The 20,519-nt window shown below is 41.3% G+C and overlaps 1 protein-coding gene across 5 annotated transcripts in view; it reads right to left on the reverse strand.

Annotated features, from left to right (window-relative positions):
- The window catches only part of LRP11 (LDL receptor related protein 11), a 54,334-nt gene that overhangs the window by 13,919 nt on the left and 19,896 nt on the right, over window positions 1-20,519 (reverse strand). For 4 of the 5 annotated variants that reach the window (XM_049903388.1, XM_049903362.1, XM_049903372.1 and 1 more), the window contains exons 4-5: window positions 18,960-19,085; window positions 17,853-18,065 (exon numbers count right to left, since the gene is read on the reverse strand). In XM_049903388.1, the coding sequence (XP_049759345.1) occupies window positions 17,853-18,065; window positions 18,960-19,085 (339 nt within the window). Of the gene's footprint in view, window positions 1-7,939; window positions 11,547-17,852; window positions 18,066-18,959; window positions 19,086-20,519 lie in introns of those variants that run through there. The other variant, XM_049903378.1, reaches the window with a different exon arrangement.

Raw genomic sequence — 20,519 nt, forward strand, 5'->3', positions numbered from 1 at the left:
ACCAACAAAAAGAACATCGAAGAGGAAATCACCAAATGAATGCCATTTACAGTAGCCCCCAAGAAGATAAAATACTTAGGAATAAATCTTTCCAGAGATGTAAAAGACTTATACAAAGAAAACTACAGTACACTTCTGCAAGAAACCAAGAGACTTACATAAGTGGAAGAACATACCTTGCTCGTGGATAGGAAGACTTAACATTATAAAAATGTCTGTTCTACCAAAAGTGATCTATACATTAATACGATTCCGATCCAAATCCGAACGACATTCTTTAATGAGATGTGAGAAACAAACCACCAACTTCATGTGGAAGGAAAAGAGGCCTCGGATAAATAAGGCATTACTGGAAAAGAACAAAGTGGGAGGCCTTACTTTACCTGATTTTAGAACCTGTTATACTGTCACAGTAGTCAAAACAGCCTGGTACTCATATAACAACAGACACATAGACCAATGGAACAGAATTGAGAATCCAGACATAAATCCATCCACATATGAGCAGTGTATTTGACAAAGGCCCCAAAACAGTTAAACGGGGAAAAGACAGTCTTTTTAACAAATGGTACTGGCATAACTGGATATCTATCTGCAAAAAAATGAAACAAGAGCCATACCTCACGCCATGCACAAAAACGAGCTCAAAATGGATCAAAGACCTAAATATAAACTCTAAAACAATAAAGATCATGGAAGAAAAAATACGGACAATGTTAGGAGCCCTAATACATGGCATAAACAGTATATTAATACATTATTAAGAATGCAGAAGAAAACTAGATAACTGGGAGCTCCTAAAAATCAAACACCTATGCTCATCCAAAGACTTCACCAAAAGAGTAAAAAGATCACCTACACGCTGGGAAAAAGTTTTTAGCTGTGACATTTCCAATCAGTGCGTGATCTCTAAAATCTACATGATACTGCAAAAACTCAACTGCAAAAACACAAATGACCCAATTAAAAAATGGGCAAAAGATATGAATAGACACTTCACCAAAGAAGGCATTCAGGTAGCTAACAGACGTATGCGGAAACGTTCACAATCATTAGCCATTACAGAAATGCAGATCAAAACTACAACGAGATTTCATCTCACTCCAACAAGGCTGGCATTAATGCAAAAAACACAAAATAATAAATGTTGGAGAGGCTGTGGAGAGATTGGAACACTTCTACACTGCTGGTGGGAATGTCAAATCGTACAACCACTTTGGAAATCGATTTGGCGCTTCCTTAAAAAGCTAGAAATAGAACTACCATACGATCCAGCAATCCTACTCCTTGGAATATATCCTAGAGAAATAAGAGCCTTTACATGAACAGATATATGCACACCCATGTTTATTGCAGCACTGTTTACAATAGCAAAAAGATGGAAGCAACCAAGGTGCCCATCAATGGATGAATGGATAAATTACGGTATATTCACACAATGGAATACTACGCATCGATAAAGAACAGTGAGGAATCTGTGAAACATTTCATAACATGGAGGAACCTGGAAGCCATTATGCTGAGTGAAATTAGTCAGTTGCAAAAGCACAAATATTGTATAAGACCACTATTATAAGAACTTGAGAAATAGTTTAAACTGAGAAGAAAACATTCTTTTGTGGTTACAAAAGTGGGGAGGGAGGCAGGGTGGGAGAGGGGCATTCACTAATTAGATAGTAGATAAGAACCACTTTAGGTGAAGGGAAAGACAGCACGCAATACAGGGGAGGTCAGCACAATTGGACTAAACCAAAAGCAAAGAAGTTTCCTGAATAAACTGAATGCTTCAAAGGCCAGAGTAGCAGGGGCAGAGGTCTGGGGACCATGGTTTCAGGAGACATCTAAGTCAATTGGCATAATAAAATCTAATAAGAAAACATCCTGCATCCCACTTTGAAGAGTGGTGTCTGAGGTCTTAAACATTAGCAGACAGCCATCTCAGATGCATCAATTGTCTCAACACACCTGGATCAAAGGAGCATGAAGAACACCAAGGACACAAGGCGATTAGGAGCCCAAGAGACAGAAAGGGCCATGTGAATCAGAGACTACATCATTCTGAGACCAGAAGAGCTAGATGGTGCCTGGATACAACCGATGACTGCCCTGACAGGGAACACAACAGAGAACCCCTGAGAGAGCAGGAGATCAGTGGGATGCAGACCCCAAATTCTCATAAAAAGACCAGACTTAATGGTCTGATTGAGACTAGAAGGAACCCAGTGGTCATAGCCCCCAGACCTTCTGCTGGCCCAGGACAGGAACCATGCCTGAAGCCAACTCTTCAGTCATGGATTGGACTGGACAATGGGTTGGAGAAGGATGCTGGTGAGGAGTGAGCTTATTGGATCAGGTGGACACTTGAGACTATGTTGGCATGTCCTGCCTGGAGGGGAGATGAGAGGGTGGAGGGGGTTAGAAGCCGGCGAAATGGACACGAAAAGAGAGAGTGGAGGGAGAGAGCGGGCTGTCTCATTAGGGGGAGAGTAACTGGGAGTGTGTACTAAGGTGTATATGGGTTTTTGTGTGAGAGACTGACTTGATTTGTAAGCTTTCACTTAAAGCACATTAAAAATTACTAAAAAAAAGAATTGTAAGTTACCACCCACAGAAAGCACTGCTTAATACAGAGAAAAAATGAAGAACATGAATCTTACTTATTGTATTACTTTTTTTGTTGTTCGTAGACATATCAGAGTGCAATTTTTGAGCCCAATAAAGACTCTGAAACAATTTTCAGGAAAGTGGTACTGAGTTCATATTTAATAAATGCTTTCCATATGCAAGCATTTGTGGCGCAGTGGTTAAGTGCTACGGCTGCTAACCAAAGGGTCGGTAGTTTGAATCCGCCAGGTGCTCCTTGGAAACTCTATGGGGTAGCTCTACTCTGTCCTACAGGGTCGCTATGAGTCGGAATTGACTTGAGGGTGCTGAGTTTTCATATGCAAGTCTCATGGTGTGGATCTTCACACGGAAATGGTGAGAATTTTTCAGTAACATTTTTAGAGGCTCATTGTAAGCCTTGTTTGGGTTATTTTTTCATACACTCTCAGCTTCTGTGAACGTGCCTGAATGATACCGAAAACGTGACTGTCTTAGAGTTAACGAAGCCTGATTTTCCCAAATGCCAGATGCCCACGGATCTCCAAAAGGAACGCCGTGTCTATGCTGTGGAGATAAAAATCTCTGATACGCCTAACTTGGTCCACTCAGCAGCTGAGCACACAAAATGGAGCAGTGCTTGATGACGGGCTACAAATGAAACTACTGTTGTTGTTGTATGCCATTGAGTCGATTCCAACTCATAGCAACCCTGTGTGAGAAGGCTGAACTTCCCCACAGGGTTTTCTTTGCTGTAATCTTTACATGAGCAGATTGCCAGGCCCTTCTCTCGTGGAGCCACCGGGTGGGTTCAAATTGGCAACCTCTTGGTTAGCAGCTGAACGCTTAACCATTGTGCCACCTGGGGTCACTATGAGTCAAAAATCGACTCAATGGCACCTAACAACATGAAACTACTAAATTACCCCGAAACCAGTGCTTGAGTGCTTCCTTCCTTGCCCCATGTCTGACAGCCAGGCTAGCCTGCAGAGAAGCCTCTATACTTCTCCTATTACCTCTCTCTCCAGTAGGAAATTGGGAAGTAGAGTCACGTGGCTGGGAATTCATGTCCCACTTTAAAAAAAAAGTAATGAGCCATGAATAAAAACAAAACGCTAAAATCTACCAACCCCCCCGTTGTTTTCAGAGGGTTTGTTTCTCACCCAAAGGTGAAGGCATAAAATAACTGCATTCGCCACATCCCTCACTCTGTCTGTTTCCACTGAGATGAAGGGCTGCTCGTCTTAATTCCTAACAGGAATGCAGTACTGGGACTGCACACTGTTTCTACTTTTTTATTTAAATTAACCATCTTGTAGACCCACGGTCTTAACCCTGTTTCCCAGTGAATATCACTGAATTTGAACATTCTAGGAGAGATTTACATAGTGCTGACATTTACTTTACTTAAAATAGCTCGCGCCATCCTTACAGCAACACCATGAGAAGATACTGTCGTCCTCATCTTACAGATAAGGAAATGAAGTTCAGAGACATTACATAGTTGTTAGTGACTGCAGCGCTGGAATTAGAACCCAGTCTGATCCAAAGCAGGAGCATTTCTATTGAACCATACTGCACTCAAAGTCGCAGCTAGCTCTTGATAAGTTTTCTACTCCAAGAATTTATAGTTGATTTCATATTTACTTACTCATATCTAGGCAAATTAACATGGGGGGCAGCGGTGGTTCAGTGCTAGAATTCCTGCCTTGCATGCCGGAGACCTGAGTTCTAATCCCAGCAACGCATCTCAAATGCAGCTACCACCCGTCTGTCAGTGCAGGCTTGTGTCTTGCTATGGTGCCGAACAGGTTTCGGCAGAGCTTCCAGATTAATATACTCTAGGAAGAAAGGCCTGGCAATCTACTGCTAAAAAGCAGCCAATGAAAAGCCTACGGATCACAAGAGTTTAATGTGCAACCGATCATGGAGATGGCGCAGGACTAGGCAGCCTTTTCTTTTGTTGTGCCTGGAAGTGCCAGGAGTTGGGGGCCTATTCAATGGCAGCTAAGCCAACAGCAACACTCATATCTAGACAAAAATTACAGATTTAAATGTTTCCTTAGGGAAAATCCAGGACAAAGCTCTACTAAGGATGTGGTGGAGAAATAGATTACTTGTACTTGAAAAGGGGACCGACCCCTGGGAGCAGGTTCATTAAAAAAAACTATACAAGTTCATTCTGAAGCTTCAGTTGCTGACTTTAAAGAGAATTTAAAGGTGTTTTTAAAAAGATTTGCCATCATTCCCTTTAGAGCCGTCCACCTGGGGCCAGGAAGACAGTGATGTGGGAAGTGGGAGAGTATTAGGCAGAGGCGAGTGTGCACAGGAGAAGACACACTTAACCCGGTAACCTTGCTCTGCCCTCTTGGCATTTGAATGCGAATTTCTATTTTCTACATTTCAGGAAGTACTTCACTGCAATTTCCCTGGCTGTGCCGGTCCCTTTTCCTGGACCTCAGCCCACAGAACGCCATGGCAAAGTGCTTCACTTCCACACATCCCATCACCACCTCTAGCCAGTGTGGCAAATCAGAAAAAACCACACGTCTAATCACTTCTTTTGAAAATAATTCATTTGGCAGTGATCCTTCTAGAAAAGAGCTAATGTCTTCGGAAATTGTTTTCTCCCACTTCCATTGTTTTATGTTCACATTCACAGAGGGAGCTGGAAGCTGGGTGGGAGTTGTTTTAATTTCATTTTCAATCACCGGAGAAGAATGCAGACATGTCCTGGGAGGAAGCTGGGAAAGTACTGCCATAAGGGCCTGCCATCCAGAATGTTCTGTAGCTTCCTGACACCATCTCTACACCAGCCTAACATAGACAACAGAATTGTCCTTTGTTGCTGTTCACGGGCTGATCATACTGCGTGTCTGCAAAGTTAGGGAGAGGGAGCTCCCTGCAGGAAATGTTCTGTATCCTACTAGGAAGGGATCACAGCTAGCCAGGCGTACTTGACCTTCACATCTGCTTATACCAGAAATAGTATTTAGGCCTCACTTGGTAGAGCAGAAGATCAGCGGAAATAACAGGAGCCCTCAATGAGATGAACTGACACAAAGACGGTCATCAAGATGGCACAGGACCAGGCAGTGTCTGGTTCTTACACGTAAGGGGTGCAAGAGTTGGAACTGACTTGAGGGCAACTAACAGCAATAACAGCAACAACAACACAGCCATAAAATTCCTCGCGGGCATTCTCTGTGCTCATTTTCCCATTGTGGTACGAGCAAACTTTGAAAAAGCCTCTAGCAACATGCCCAAGATCAGTTAAAAGGAATTCTAAGTTCATTTCTTTTACTAGCATCCTTTCTCCACTGGTAAAGACAGGCTAATAAAAATTTCACTGTTTATGAAAATATCTGTATTTGGCTGCAGGGTAACTTTTTAACCCTATCAGAAGGCTGACAGCCTTATTTAGACAAGGTTCATCTCTAGACAAAATGAATCACGGTATTTTGTTTAAAACAAGTGATGCCTTGGACTGACTTACATGTGGGCTGGGTGTTACAAAATAGAATTTACTGTAGAAACCATCTATAGAGTTCAAATAATAAAACTTTGGTAACCCCATCACACTGCCAAAAACTTTCAGGCTGAAATCTTGTAGACGGTAAACAGCGCCTTTTCCATGGTCAATATTTCTCTAAGTGGCCCAGAATAATGGGGTGTTTGAAGGCCTCTCCTGATTATAGGTGATTTAATGACATTTTCCAAAAAAGTAAGGCCAATGAATAAAAATCTGATTATGCTCATTTATGACATCCCTTCAACTGGATCTCCCATCTACTGGGGAATCTAGTTGATTCCTGAGAGCATGTTGAGGCACAACAGGCTGTAATGCTGGGGTGCTTATCAGGCTTCAACAAATTCAAACTACCTTTCCAGAAATATTTTATAACATCAAAATAGTTTCTCAATAAGAAAAGAGAAAGTCCAACAGAATGACAAGATTAAATAACTATGAAAATCTAGGGCCAAAGTCTTTGAAAACTCCTTTAACTAAATGTCCTCTCTGAATAAAGTGTCCCATAATAATGGATGCTGGCAATGTTCCGTACCTGGATGGTGATTACGTGGGTGTATACAAATATAAACATTCTGTAAGTCGTGCATGAAAGACCTGCACGCGTCGCTGTGTGTCAACCTCAAAACAAAGGCTCAAGTGTAAAAGTCATCTTTTTAAGAAATTATTATAGATGAAAAGAAACTTCTTCCAAAGTCTTATTAAGCGCTTATCAGCAATATTGCTATTGCTTCTATCCATGTGTGAGAACAGCTCCGTGCCAGCCCCTGAAAGTAGCTAACACAAGTCTTGTGGGCAAGGCTTGAACCCCAGCAGATCTGAGTCCTTGCTGAAGCACAGCTGACATGAGTCTTGGCTGAACCACAACTAATCTGAGTTGAAACACAGCTAATCTGAATCTTGGTTGAACCACAGTTGACATGAGTTCTGGCTGAACCACTGCTGATCTGAGTCACAGCTAAACCACAGCTGAGCGGCATCTTCATTCCAGGTGATTCTACCAGAAAATGAGCATGTGGATGGCTTGTGAGGAGTTTCATGAGACCATTTCTCACTAGCCTATCTACAAAGGCGGCTATCATGAGACAGCTGCTGCGGCAACTGGACATCCAGTTTCTCACGTCTCCCAGGTTCTGATGAGGTAGGAGGCTCTTGGCCTTGCCCTTGGGGAATAGCTAGCTGTAGTCTAGAACAGACTCCTCAGCAACATGGTGTCCTGTCGTCTGGTTCCTGTTGCTGACATCTGGCCCCTTCTGTTTCGGTGTCTCCCCGCACCAGGATCCTGGGGAGCTGGCCCCTGTGGCCACTCTTCCTCTCGCTCTCTATGTGATAAACTGTCTAAACGTAAAAATGTTTCTTTACTGGCTTATTCTGTTAGGCCATGACCTTGTGCTTGACAGTTCTTACACACAAATTGTGGATCATTCACACTCCAGAAAAAAAGAAGAAGCTAAGAAAGGGAACAGGCATGTACTAGGTACTCACTTTGTGCTGGACAGAATGCTAAGCATTGTGCGTATAACTAAATATACTTGTCACAATATGCCTGCAACTTTTTTGGACAATGATCACTTTCTCTGTTTACTTTTTATTACTTTGTTGGCATTCTTTTTTTTTTTTTTAACAATAATAAAAACTTTCTTCAGAATGCCAAGTTAGACAAAAGGCTGAATTATCTTTGAATTCTCTACAAACAATATTACAAAATTGTCATCAATAAAGGTGACTGATGGCCTTGCACCTGAAAAACATTGAGAAAAATAATTATAAAACTTTGTCAGGCCATTGATCAATAAAAATACTGTTATTTTTCTAGATTTTGCGATGTTTGTGGCATTTGTCAACTTTCTAAAATTTGTAATTTTCTGATTCCTTTTCTCATTCTAAGTGTCACATTTGTACCTGATTTTGTATTTTTCTTTCCTTTTTGCTCCTTTTTTATTCTTGATGAAAACATGCACAGCAGAACATACGCCCATTCAACAATTTCTACATGCACAGTTGGCTGACATTGGTTACAATGTACCAGCATTCTCACTCTCTCTACCCATATCATCTCACCAGGCTTTGGCATATTCTGCAGGGATATTCGTGGACCTGGCTGGGGCAGGCGCAAGAGGACAGCCCTGTTAATGAGTGACTCGGACCACACAGAGAGCAGCCTCTGCAGCAGCAACCACATCCAACAGTTCAGCTGTTGTGGCCTTCCAGGTGGAGTGAACTCACGGCAACAGGGGAGCTCAGTACTGCTGCTGCCTGATGGCCGAGGGTGCTGGGCGCTGAGTGTCCCTTTACTTGTGTAGCCAAGTATTGTACATGTCCTCAACTGCAGCCTTCGTAATATGCTTAGGATAAATTCCCAAGAGTGCACGGGGTGAAGGGTGTACACGTTTTTAAGGCTTCAGAAACCGCCCTCTGGAAGACTATACTGACTTTATTCCCACCAGAAGTGTGTGAGACTTGTTTCTCTGTACTCTTACAAACACCAATTATTGTAATTTTTTCTTTGCCAATGCAGATGAAAAACTGCATCTCATTACCGTCTGTATTATATGACTAGTATTAATCTTAGTATTTCTTTAAGATGTCTTCAATGAGTTAAGTTTTACTTATCCTCACAACACATCTGTAAGGGAAGGAGGCGGCAGCAAGTTTAACTTGTCTCTACTTACTGAGATAGTTGACGACACTTATAAAACTCAAGCATACTGAGACCAGAAGAACCAGGAGAACCAGTAGATGGTGCCCGGCTACCACTACAGACCATTCCAACCAGGGACACAACAGAAGGTCCTGGTTAGAATGGGAGAAAGATGTAAAACAAAATTCAAATTCATAAAAAAAGACCAGACTTATTGGTCTGATAGAGATGGGAGGAACCCTTGAGACTTTATCCTTGAGACACCCTTCGAACTTGAAACTGAAAGCACTCCCAGAGATCACCTTTCAGCCACATAATAGACAGGCCTATAAAATAAAAAATAACACCCATGAGGAAAAATGCCATTACCATTGCCATTGAGTCGATTCCAACTCATTGCGACCCTATACGACAGAGTAGAACTGCCCCATATGGTTTCCAAGGAGCACCTGGTGGATTCGAACTGCCAACCTTTTGGCGAGGAGCTGTAGCTTTTAACCACTATGCCACCAGGGTTTCCCCCACAAGGAAAGTGCTCTGTAAAACAACCAACTATACGAGACCAAAAGGGCAACATCTGCCCAAAAGCAAAGATGAGAAGGCAGGAAGGAACAGGAAAACTAGACAAATGGAAAAGGGGAGCTCAGGGTGGAAATGGGGAGAATGCTGATACATTGTGGGGATTACAGTCAATGTCATGGAACAATCTGTGTATAAATTATTGAATGAGAAACTAATTTGCCTTGTCAACTTTCACCTAAAGCACAATAAAATGTTCAAACGAAAAAAACCCTCAGGCGTAGGTTATGAAAAATAATACATTTTTATCTACATATATTATGTGGGTTCTTTAACTGGCATGAAATCATAGGATGAGGATTCCACTCTGGTTGTCTTAGGCACTACAGAGGTGGAGGGAGGAGATAGCTGCTGTCTCAATAGAAATCGCACCACCATGATGACACTGTCTAACTTCTAAGTTCTGTTCTTTTCTTCCCAGTCTCTTCACCCCGGACTTTGAAAAAAATCATATTTTTGATGAGTATTTTAATATATGAAATGCTTATATGTGAGAAAAAAAAAGATATAAGAAAAGATTATCCTGGCTTTGTTAAAATAAACATGCGTTGTATGTGTACAAATAAATGTAACCAGAAGAAAACAGAACAAAATGTTAATGGTGAGTTTTGCTAGATGATTTTAATTTTCTTCTTGATATTTTTCTGTATTTTCCAAATCTTCTCCAGTAAACATGTATTTAATAATTGTTGTCGTTAGGTGCCATCAAGTCGGTTCCAACTCATAGCGACCCTATGCACAACAGAACGAAACACTGCCCGGTCCTTCACCATCCTTACAATCATTGCTATGCTTGAGCTCACTGTTGCAGCCACTGTGTCAATCCACCTCATTGAGGGTCTTCCTCTTTTCCACTGACCCTTTACTTTGCCAAGCATGATGTCCTCCAGGGACTGATCCCTCCTGACAACATGTCCAAAGTATGTAAGACACAGTCTTGCCATCCTTGCTTCTAAGGAGCATTCTGGTTGTACTTCTTCTAAGACAGATTTGTTTGTTCTTTTGGTAGTCTATGGTATATTCAATATTATTCGCCAACACCGCAATTCAAAGGCGTCAACTCTTCTTCAGTCTTCCTTATTCATTGTCCAGCTTTCTCATGTACATGATGCAATTGAAAATACCATGGCTTGGGTCAGGCACACCTTAGTCTTCAGGGTGACATCTTTGCTCTTCAATACTTTAAAGAGATAACACTGAGAAGGATGGGAACTCCAGAACACTTAATTGTGCTCATGAGGAACCTTTACATAGATCAACAGGCAGTTGTTCGGACAAAATAAGGGCATACCGACTGGTTTAAAGTCAGGAAAGGTGTGTGTCAGGGTTGTATTCTTTTACCATACCTATTCGATCTGTATGCTGAGCAAATAATAGGAAAAGCTGGACTATATGAAGAAGAATGGGGCATCAGGATTGGAGGAAGACTCATTAACAACCTGCATTATGCAGATGACACAACCTTGCTTGCTGAAGGTGAAAAGGACTTGAAGCACTTACTGATGAAGATCAAAGACCACAGCCTTCAGTATGGATTGCACCTCAACATCTAATAATTAGAATACATATATATTATAAATAATAACTGGACATCTAGTCTCTCTGAAACTGTGGAACTCCATTCCTTATATCTTCATAAAAAAAGAAAATCCACTCTTACCGAGTTGATTCTGCCTCACAGCGACCCTCTAGGACAGAGAAGAACTGCCTCCATAGGGTTTCCAATATGCCGGGAATGACAAATTGAAGAGGAATGGGGTTGCATTCATCATCAGAAACAACATTTCAAGATCTATCCTGAACTACAAGGCTGTCGGTGATTGGATAATATCCATGTGCTTATAAGGAAGACCAGTTAATACTACTATTACTCAAATTTATGCACCAACCACTAATGCCAAAGATGAGGAAACTGAAGATTTTTACCAGCTTCTGCAGTCTGAAATCGATCAAACGTGCAATCAAGATGCATTAATAATTATTAGCAATTGGAATGCAAGAGTTGGAAACTAAGAAGAAGGAACAGCAGTTGGAAAATATGGCCTTGGTGACAGAAACAATGCCAAAGATCATATGACAAAATTTTTCAAGAGCAAAGACTTCTTTATAGCAAGTACCTTTCTGTCACCAAAACAAACAGCAACTTCACATGTGGACCTTGCCAGATGGAATACACAGGAATCATATTGACTACGTCTGTGGAAAGAGACAATGGAAAAGTGCAATATTATCAATCAGAACAAGGCCAGGGACTGACTATAGAACAGATCATCAATTATCCATATGCAAGTTCAAGTTGAAGCTAAAGAAAATTAAAACAAGTCCATGAGAGCTGAAGCATGGCCTTGAGTATATTCCACCTGAATTTAGAGATCACCTCAAGAACAGATTTGACTCATTAAACACTAATGACCGAAGACCAGACAAGTTGTAGAATGACATCAACGACATTATAAATGAAGAACGCAAGAGGTCATTAAAAAGACAGGAAACAAAGACCAAAATGGATGTCAGAAGAGACTCTGAAAGTTGCTCTTGAATGTAGAGTAGCTAAAGTGAAAGGAAGAAATGGTGAAGTAAAAGAGCTGAACGAAATATTTCAAAGGGTGGCTTGAGAAGACAAAGTATTATAAAGAAATGTGCAAAGATCTAGAGTTAGAAAACCAAAGGCATTTCTCATGCTGAAAGATCTGAAGAGAAAATTCAAGTCTTGAGTTGTGATATTGAAGGATTCTATGGGGGAAATATTAAACGTCGCAGGAAGCCTCAAAAGAAAATGGAAGGAATACACAGAGTTACTGTATCAAAAAGAACTGGTTGACATTCGACCATTTCAGGAGGTAGCACACAATCAAGAACTGATGGTTCTGAAGGAAGAAGTCCAAGCTGCACCGAAGGCTTGCAAAAAAACAAGGCTCCAGGAATTGGTGGAATACCAATTGAGATGTTTCAACAAACAGATGCAGCACTGGAAGAAATCTGGAAGACAGCTACCTGGCCAACTAACTGGAAGAAATCCATACTTGTGCCCATTCCAAAGAAAAGTGATCCAACAGAATGCAGAAACTATTGAATAATATCGTTAATATCACACACAAGTAAAATTTTGCTGAAGACCATTCGAAAGCGGTTGCAGCAGTATATCAACAAGGAACTGCCAGAAATTGAAGCCAGATTCAGAAGAGGATGTGGAACGAGGCATATCATTGTTGATGTGGGACGGATCTTGGCTGAAAGCAGAGAATACAACAAAGATGTTTACCTGTGTTTTACTGACTATGCAGAGGCATTCACCTATGTGAATTATAACAAATTATAGATAATATTACAAAGAATTGGAATTCCAGAACACTTAGTTGTACTCATGCAGAACCTGTACATAGACCAAGAGGCAGTCATTCAGACAGAATAAGGGGATACTGCGTGATTTGAAGTCAGGAAAGGTGTGTGTCGGGGTTGTATCCTTTCACTATACTTATTCAATCTGTATACTGAACAAATAATCTGAGAAGCTGGACTACATGAAGAAGAACAGAGCATCAAGATTGGAGGAATACTCATTAACAACCTGCGATATGTAGATGACACAACTTTCCTTGCTGAAAGCAAAGAGGACTTCAAGATCAAAGACTACAGCCTTCAGTATGGATTACGCTTTAACAGAAAGAAAACAAAAATCCTCACAACTGAACCAATAAGCAACGTCACGATAAATAGAAAATACTGAAGTTGTCAAGGATTTCATTTTACTTGGATCCACAATCAACACCCATGGAAGCAATATTCAAGAATCAAACGATACATTACATTGGGCGAATCTGCTGTAAAAGTCCACTTAAAGTGTTAAAAAGCAAAGATGTCACTTTAAGGACTAAGGTGTGCCTGACCCAAGCCAAGGCATTTTCAATCACCTTGTATGCGAAAGCTGGACAATGAATAAAGAAGGCCAAAGAATTGACGCCTTTGAATTATGTGTTGCTGAGAAATCTGGAATATACCATGTACTGCTGGAAGAGCAAACAAATCTGTCTTGGAGGAAGTATACAGCCAGAATGCTCTCTAGAAGCAAGGATGGCAAGACTTCGTCTCACATACTTTAGACGTGTTACCAGGAGGGACCAATCCCTGGAGAAGGACATCCTGCTTGGTAAATTAGAAGGTCAGCAAAAAAGAGGAAGACCCTCAACGAGATGGATAGACACAGTCTCTGCAACATTGGGCTCAAGTATAACAACAGCTGTGAGGATGGCTGAGCAGCGTTTTGTTCTGTCATATAGAGAGTTGCCACGAGTCAGAACTGACTAGATGGCAACTAACAATAACAATAATCTTAACGGAAGCAGACTGCTGCATCTTTCTCCCATGTAGTGCCTGGTGGGGTTTGAACCACCAACCTTTTGGTTAGTGGCTGAGCACTTAACCAACATGCCATCAGGGCTCCAAGGCCAAAGGCTTATTATCATAACGGACAAGAACAGGGACCACAGATACCTTTCAAATTGTGTGCTAGTTATAATCAACAGGTGGTGGCAGCCTAGAGCATTATTTTTGCAAAGGATTCTGGGGTTGAGTCCACACTCTCCAGGAAACGGTGCTGTAATCAATTAGCAATAACTACCACCAGCTGTTTGTCAATCCACCACCTACCTGTCAATCTGTCATAGATGGTGGCTTGTGTGTTGCTTTGATGCTGGAAGCTATGCCACTGGTATTTCAAACACCAGCAGGGTCATCCATGGTGGGCAGGTTTCAGCGGAGCTTCAGACTAAGATAGACTAGGAAGAAAAGCCTGAAGATCTACTTCTGAAAATTAGTGAAAACTCTATGGATGTAACCAAACACCTCATGGGATTGGTTTACAGGGTTTAAAGGCTTAAGACCATAGTCTCGTGGGACAACTTGGTCAACTGGCATAATATAGTTCATAAAGTTTATGTCCTACATAAACTTTGCGGTGAGTAGTGTCTGGGTTCTTAAAAGCTTGTAAGTGGCTATCTAAGATACAACTATTGGTCTCTACTCATCTGGGGCAAAAGAGAAAGAAGGAAAGCAGACTCAAAAAAGAAACTAGTCTATAAGACTAATAACCTATACAAACCACAGCCTCATCGACCCTAAGACCAGGAGAGCTAGATGGTGCCCTGCTATACCACTACCGACTATTCCAATCAGGGACACGATAGATGGAACTTGATAGAATAGGAGAAAAATGTAGAACAAAACTCAAATTTTTAAAAGTCCAGACTTACTGGATTAGTTGAGACTAGAGGAGCCCCTAAGTCTATTGCCCTGAAATACCCTTTAAACTTTGAACTGAAACGACTTCCTGAGGTCCTCTTTCAGCTAAATAACAGATTGGCTCATAAAATAAACAATATCACCTGTGAGTACTGTGCTTCTTTAAAAATTTACCTATAGGAGACCAAATGGTCAAGATTTACCCTAAAGCAAAGATGGAAAGGTAAAGGGTGGGGGCAGGGAAGCTTGATTAATAACCGAACAAGAATGGAAATAACAAGAATGTTGACATACTGAAAAAATGTAACCAATGTCACTGAACAATCTGTATAGAAATTGTTAAATGGGTGTCATGGATTGAACTGTGTCCCCCCAAAATATCTGTCAACTTGGCTAGGTCACGGTCCCCTTGCATGACTGTCTACCATTTTATCTTTGATGTGATTTCCCTATGTGTTGTAAATCCTATCACTATGATGTAATAAAATGGATTAGCGGCAGTTTTACTGATGAGGTCTATACGATTAGATAGTGTCTTAAGCCAATATCTTTTGAGATATAAAAGAGAGAAGCGAGCAGAGAGACAGGGGGACCTCATACCACCAAGAAAGCAGTGCTGGGAGCAGAGCACGTCCTTTGGACCTGAGGTTCCTAGGCTGAGATGCTCCCACAGTGAAAGAAGATTGATGACATGGACCTTCCTCCAGAGCTGACACAGAGAGAAAGCCTTCCCCTGGAGCTGGCACCCTGAATTTGGACTTGTAGTCTACTGGACTGTGAGAGAATAAATTTCTCTTTGTTGAAGCCATCCACTTGTAGTGTTTCTGTTATAGCAGCACTAGATAACTAAGACAATGGGCACCTAATTTGCTTTGTAAACTTTCATTAAAAACACAATAAAATACTATTAAAAAAATAACAAAGAACAAAAAAAGATAAAGTGAATATAATAATGAAACAGAAAAACAAAACTGTACGGATCACAAGCCAATATTAATTTATATAGTGCTGGAAGATGAGCCACCTCAGTTGGAAGGCAATCAAAATACACAGTGGCTCCAATGATGGACTCAAGCACATCAATGACTGTGAAGAAGGTGCAGGACTGGGCAAAGTTTGGTTCTGTTATATATGGGGTTGCCCTGAGTCAGAGCTGACTTGACAGCAGCTAACAACAACAACCATGTGTAGGGAATGATCCAGTGTTGCACAAGTGTCAGGTTATTGATCATCCCTGAAACAGACTCTCAGTGCTGACAGGATCTTTGAGGTCATCTGGCTGAAATCCTTGTTAAAAGAGGAGGAAACTGAAGTCCAGAGATATGAAGTAATTTACTCAAGGCAAAGCCAAGACCTGAACCTAATGAAGGATGGTGACAGGAGACCTGGCTTTAGTCTCCATTCTACTTTCAGCTTACTCATTCATGCCCATATGGGCCTCTCTACCTCAATGTGGTAGCAAGAATTCATTCACCTGATCTCCAAGAACAGTCCTTTCAGCCAGTTCTTCACTCCTTCAACAGTCCTGCCAAAGACACCTGGTCTCCCATGACTGTTTCTTAGGTTATTGTTTCTCCATAAAACCAAACCAGTTGCGCTGAGTCAACCAGGACTCAAGGTGACCCTATGTGTGTCAGAGTAGAACCGTGCTCTGTAAGGTTTTCATGACTGATTTTTTGGAAGTAGACTACCAAGCCTTTCTTCTGAGGTGCCTCTAGGCGTACTCAAACCTCCAACCTTTCAGTTAGCAGCTGAGGGTGTTGACCGTACCGCCCAGGGACTCAGTTTTCTCCAAATGAACCTTGTTTACAGAGATAATGGACTGAAATCAAGCCCAAGGTTTGGATGTAGTGACGGATTTGCCCAGTAGGTGGCATTACCAACAAGGAATGGATCAAAAGCGGATGTTTGACCACTTTTAAGCCAAAACTGACAAAAGAAAAGCCATTCGTAGAACTCACATGTTCTGCAGACATGCTTGTATTAAGAAAACCAAACCCATTGCCATCGAGCTCATTTTGACTTACAGTGACCCTACAGGACAGAGTAGAACTGCCCCATCCAGTTTCCAAGGAGCTCCTGATGGATTCAAACTGCCAACCTTTTGGTTAGCAGCCATAGTACTTAACGACTATGCCACCAGGGTTTCCACATGTTTGTACAGTGGCACTTAAAATATAAAAAGTAGATGAACAAAAGGCTGGAAGAAAATATATCAAAATGTTAAAAAGTTTTCAATAAGAAGTAGTATTTTAAGTCATTTTCATTTTCCTTTTTTTATTATTTTCCATCTTCCATATCTTCTACACTGAACAAAAAATTTTCATAATAAAATTTATTAAAACAGTGACAGATGATTTTAATAAAATGTATGTAGAATCTGAGTGCTGAAAAGACATTTACGAAAGCATCTAGAAACAAGAAAATCTATATTTCTGTGTCATATGGCATATATTCGTGCAAATATAAATATGTAAAAAAAGTTTAGAATGATGTAATCCTGTAATACTTGAGCAGTGTGAATGTATTTTAAAATAAGTTCAACCTTCTTAAAAAAAGATGGATTTAGTTAAATGGGAGGCATCACACTGAATTACTAACACATGTAACCATTTCAAGATTACATAATAATGCTTTTTACATTCACTTGCTTAGAAGAGGGACAGGATGAAGAAGACTTACATAACTGTGCAAGGGTTATGCTGCTTCATCTCAAAATAACCTAAAATTTAACACTTAGGATATGAGCGCCTTCAGCAAGGTGCTAAAACTTCCTAATTCCAATTTCTTTATAAATAAATGTATTGGTACCTCTGGAGTACACGTACACGTATGTATGTATGAATGTATTTAGCAGGTGTTCCTTACTATAAATTAATCACTGCAAATGTCATGTCTTTTCTTTTTTCTAAGTCTTTATTTTAGTTATCTTCTTTCTCTTAAGATATTTCCTTAATACGCTTCAAATACAGAATCCCTGGGTAGAGCAAATGGTTAATACTTCCATTACTAATGAAAAGGTTGGTGGTTCAAGTCCACTTAGAGGCAGCTTGGAAGAAAGGCCTGGTGATCTATTTCTGAAAAATCAGCCACTGAAAACTCTATAGAGCACAGTTCTACTCTGACACTCAAGGGGTTGCCATGAGTTGCAGTTGACTTGACAGCCACTGGCTTTTCTTCAAATATAAATTTAATTTTGAGCCAGTTTAGCTACAAGCCCTGAGGCTCCTTGTGGAGAACAGCTACCCAAGTCCGAGTCCTTACCTGGCAAAACAGGACCGACTTGACTCCCTGGTCCCCGAGAGGTGGAATGATTCTTCTTCTCTGTGGTTGATAACGTAGGTGGCTGATTTTGGGTGGTGGCTTTCTGGTCCATTTCCAACAAGGCGTGTCCCCCCACGTCTTCACTCAGTCCTATGGTTCTTGGCTGGGCAGGACTTGCTGCTGTGTGAGTCACCATCTTGTGGCCAAAGTTTACTAAAGAATGGAAGAGCTACCGTTAGTTCTTGGATTCCTTTTCTGAACTTTAACTGACAACCACTAAATTTGCAATTGATTTAAAGCGACACGTATTTGGGAATAATAACTCATCTATGTAAGACACACCAGAGCCCCATAAAATACTATTCTCTAAGATTCAAATGGGTAATCTGTTCTCTCTTGTTCCAATAACTTTCCAACGTTACACATAAAGAAACTGACAAAGGTAAGACTTAAACCTAAGGTTTTGAGATTTTGGAACCCTCCTCAAACTGACGCTTCATTACACTTTCTGCAGCTTTTCCTCTTCTTTCTTACAGTTCACCTGTCTGTATATGACATTATAAGACGAATTTATAGCTCTGACTTAGCTACAGTCTAGTATATCGTAAATTTTCTCATAAATGATCACACAAAATATTAATTCACTTCAACTGAAAAAAAGCATATGTTATACAGCATTTTTAGGTTGGGGAAGAATCTTTTGGAAAATTGAAAAAGAAAACAAAAAATCATAAGCAACACCAAAACTATGACATTTACAACTGAGAAGAGAGGCTCGCTGTGTGTGCAGTTCAGTCAATTCTGACTCATAGAGACCCTGTAGGGAAGAGCAGAACTGCCTCCCAGGGCTTCCTAGGCTGAAATCTTTACAGGAGCAGATTACCAGATCTTTTCTCGTGCACAGTGGCTGCTGGGTTTGAACCGCCAACCTTTCAGTTAGCAGCCTAGCATTTAAACACTGCACCACCAGGGCTCCACAAACCCAAAACCAGGTAGAAGAAGAAAAGTAAAGAAAATATGGAGTTCCCATTTTATTATAAGAACACAGCCATCTCTACTACCTCCCCTTTACCCCCTTTGCCTGAAAATTTGAGGCAGCTCACTCACGATTTTGACAGAAGGCCTCATCAGACCCATCAGGACACTGTTCCACTCCATCGCAGGCCAGGGTGATATCAATGCAGCAGCCATCGTCACAGAAGAACTGGTAGCGCGAGCAAACCTTCGAGCATCCTGTTCATAAACAAGTCTCAAATCACAGCGGGACAAGAAAATGAAGACTTCTACTGCATCAAGATTAACAGAGGCCATGTGTAGGATCGAGTCCCTGGGTGGTGCAAACAGTCAGTCGCTTGGCTACTACCTCAAAGGGTCGCCATGACTCGGAATCAACTAGATGGCAACTGGCTTTTTTTTTTTAATGTGTGATACAATACAGAGCTCCCTGGGTGGCGCAAACAGTTTGCACTCAACTGCTAACCTAGAGGCTGGCGGTTCAAACCCACTCAGCAGTACTGCAGGAGAAAAGGCCTGGAGATCTGTTTCTGTTACGATTACAGCCAGAAAAACCCTATGGAGCAGTTCTACCCTGCAGCACACGGGGTCGCCATGAGTCAGAATCTACTCTGTGGCAACTACCAGCAGCAGCATGACACAATGCCTCTGGGTAAAGAGATGCAGCTGACAAGGAGCTGGGGTAATAGGCTCCACATAGGTCAGGGGAGCTCTTCTTGAGCCTCCTGACTCAATTCTCAGGAGCTGGTCCGTTCTCCAGCCTCCACAGCCTGAGAGATAGGAACGGAGGAGCAGCAGCTGTGTCATCACCAGCCGGGCTTCCTCCCTGTGCTCACTCTGCATTCATTCATTCACCCCACTCCTGGGCTCCTCTTCCTCTGGCCATTCACTGCTTCTCAACAGGCCACCTAACCCCGCCCCACCTCCTGGATGGCACTGGCATGACCACGTTTTAATGGCGATGCCATTTTACATATGCTTTGCATTTTGGTTTCCTAATTAATCTTTTCACTGAATTGTATATATAACGATGGTTGTAGTGGCAAACATTTTGTTATATATATATTTCATCACAATAAAATTTAAAAAAGTGATAGTGGAAGCCCTTGGAGAAGAAAGACAAAGCAAAGGGCCTGGGGTTTTGACTGAGAACTTGGGCCTAGAACAAGAGTCAGCGGCAGCCACAGGGGAGGGGTTGGGAGCAGAGGTGAAGGGCAGCTTTGTGAATGGAAGCAGGAGACAGGGACTGGTCACATGTGTTAAGAGTATGACATGAAATGAAAATCCTAAGTATCTCAAGGTTTTATTTACTTCTTGATAGTTTTTAGAGATAGACCCATATGTGTCATTTATCCATCTATTTCTGGATTTTTGTTGTTGTTAAGTGCTGTAGAGTCGATTCTGACTCTTAGTAACCCCATGTGACAGAGCAGAACTGCCCCATTGGGTTTTTTAGGCTGTAATATTTACAGGAGTAGGTCTCCCGGTCTTTATTCCACGGAGCCGCTAGTGGGTTCCAACCACCAACCTTTCAGGCAACAGCCAAGTGCTTAACCATTACACCATCAGGGTTCCTATTTTATCTATTAGTGGTCTCCAATTTTTTTAACCATGCATCCTTATCAATAATATATTGTTGAACATGCATCTCCA

The sequence above is a fragment of the Elephas maximus genome, chromosome 1 (assembly GCF_024166365.1).
Source record: "Elephas maximus indicus isolate mEleMax1 chromosome 1, mEleMax1 primary haplotype, whole genome shotgun sequence".
Lineage (NCBI taxonomy): Eukaryota > Metazoa > Chordata > Mammalia > Proboscidea > Elephantidae > Elephas > Elephas maximus.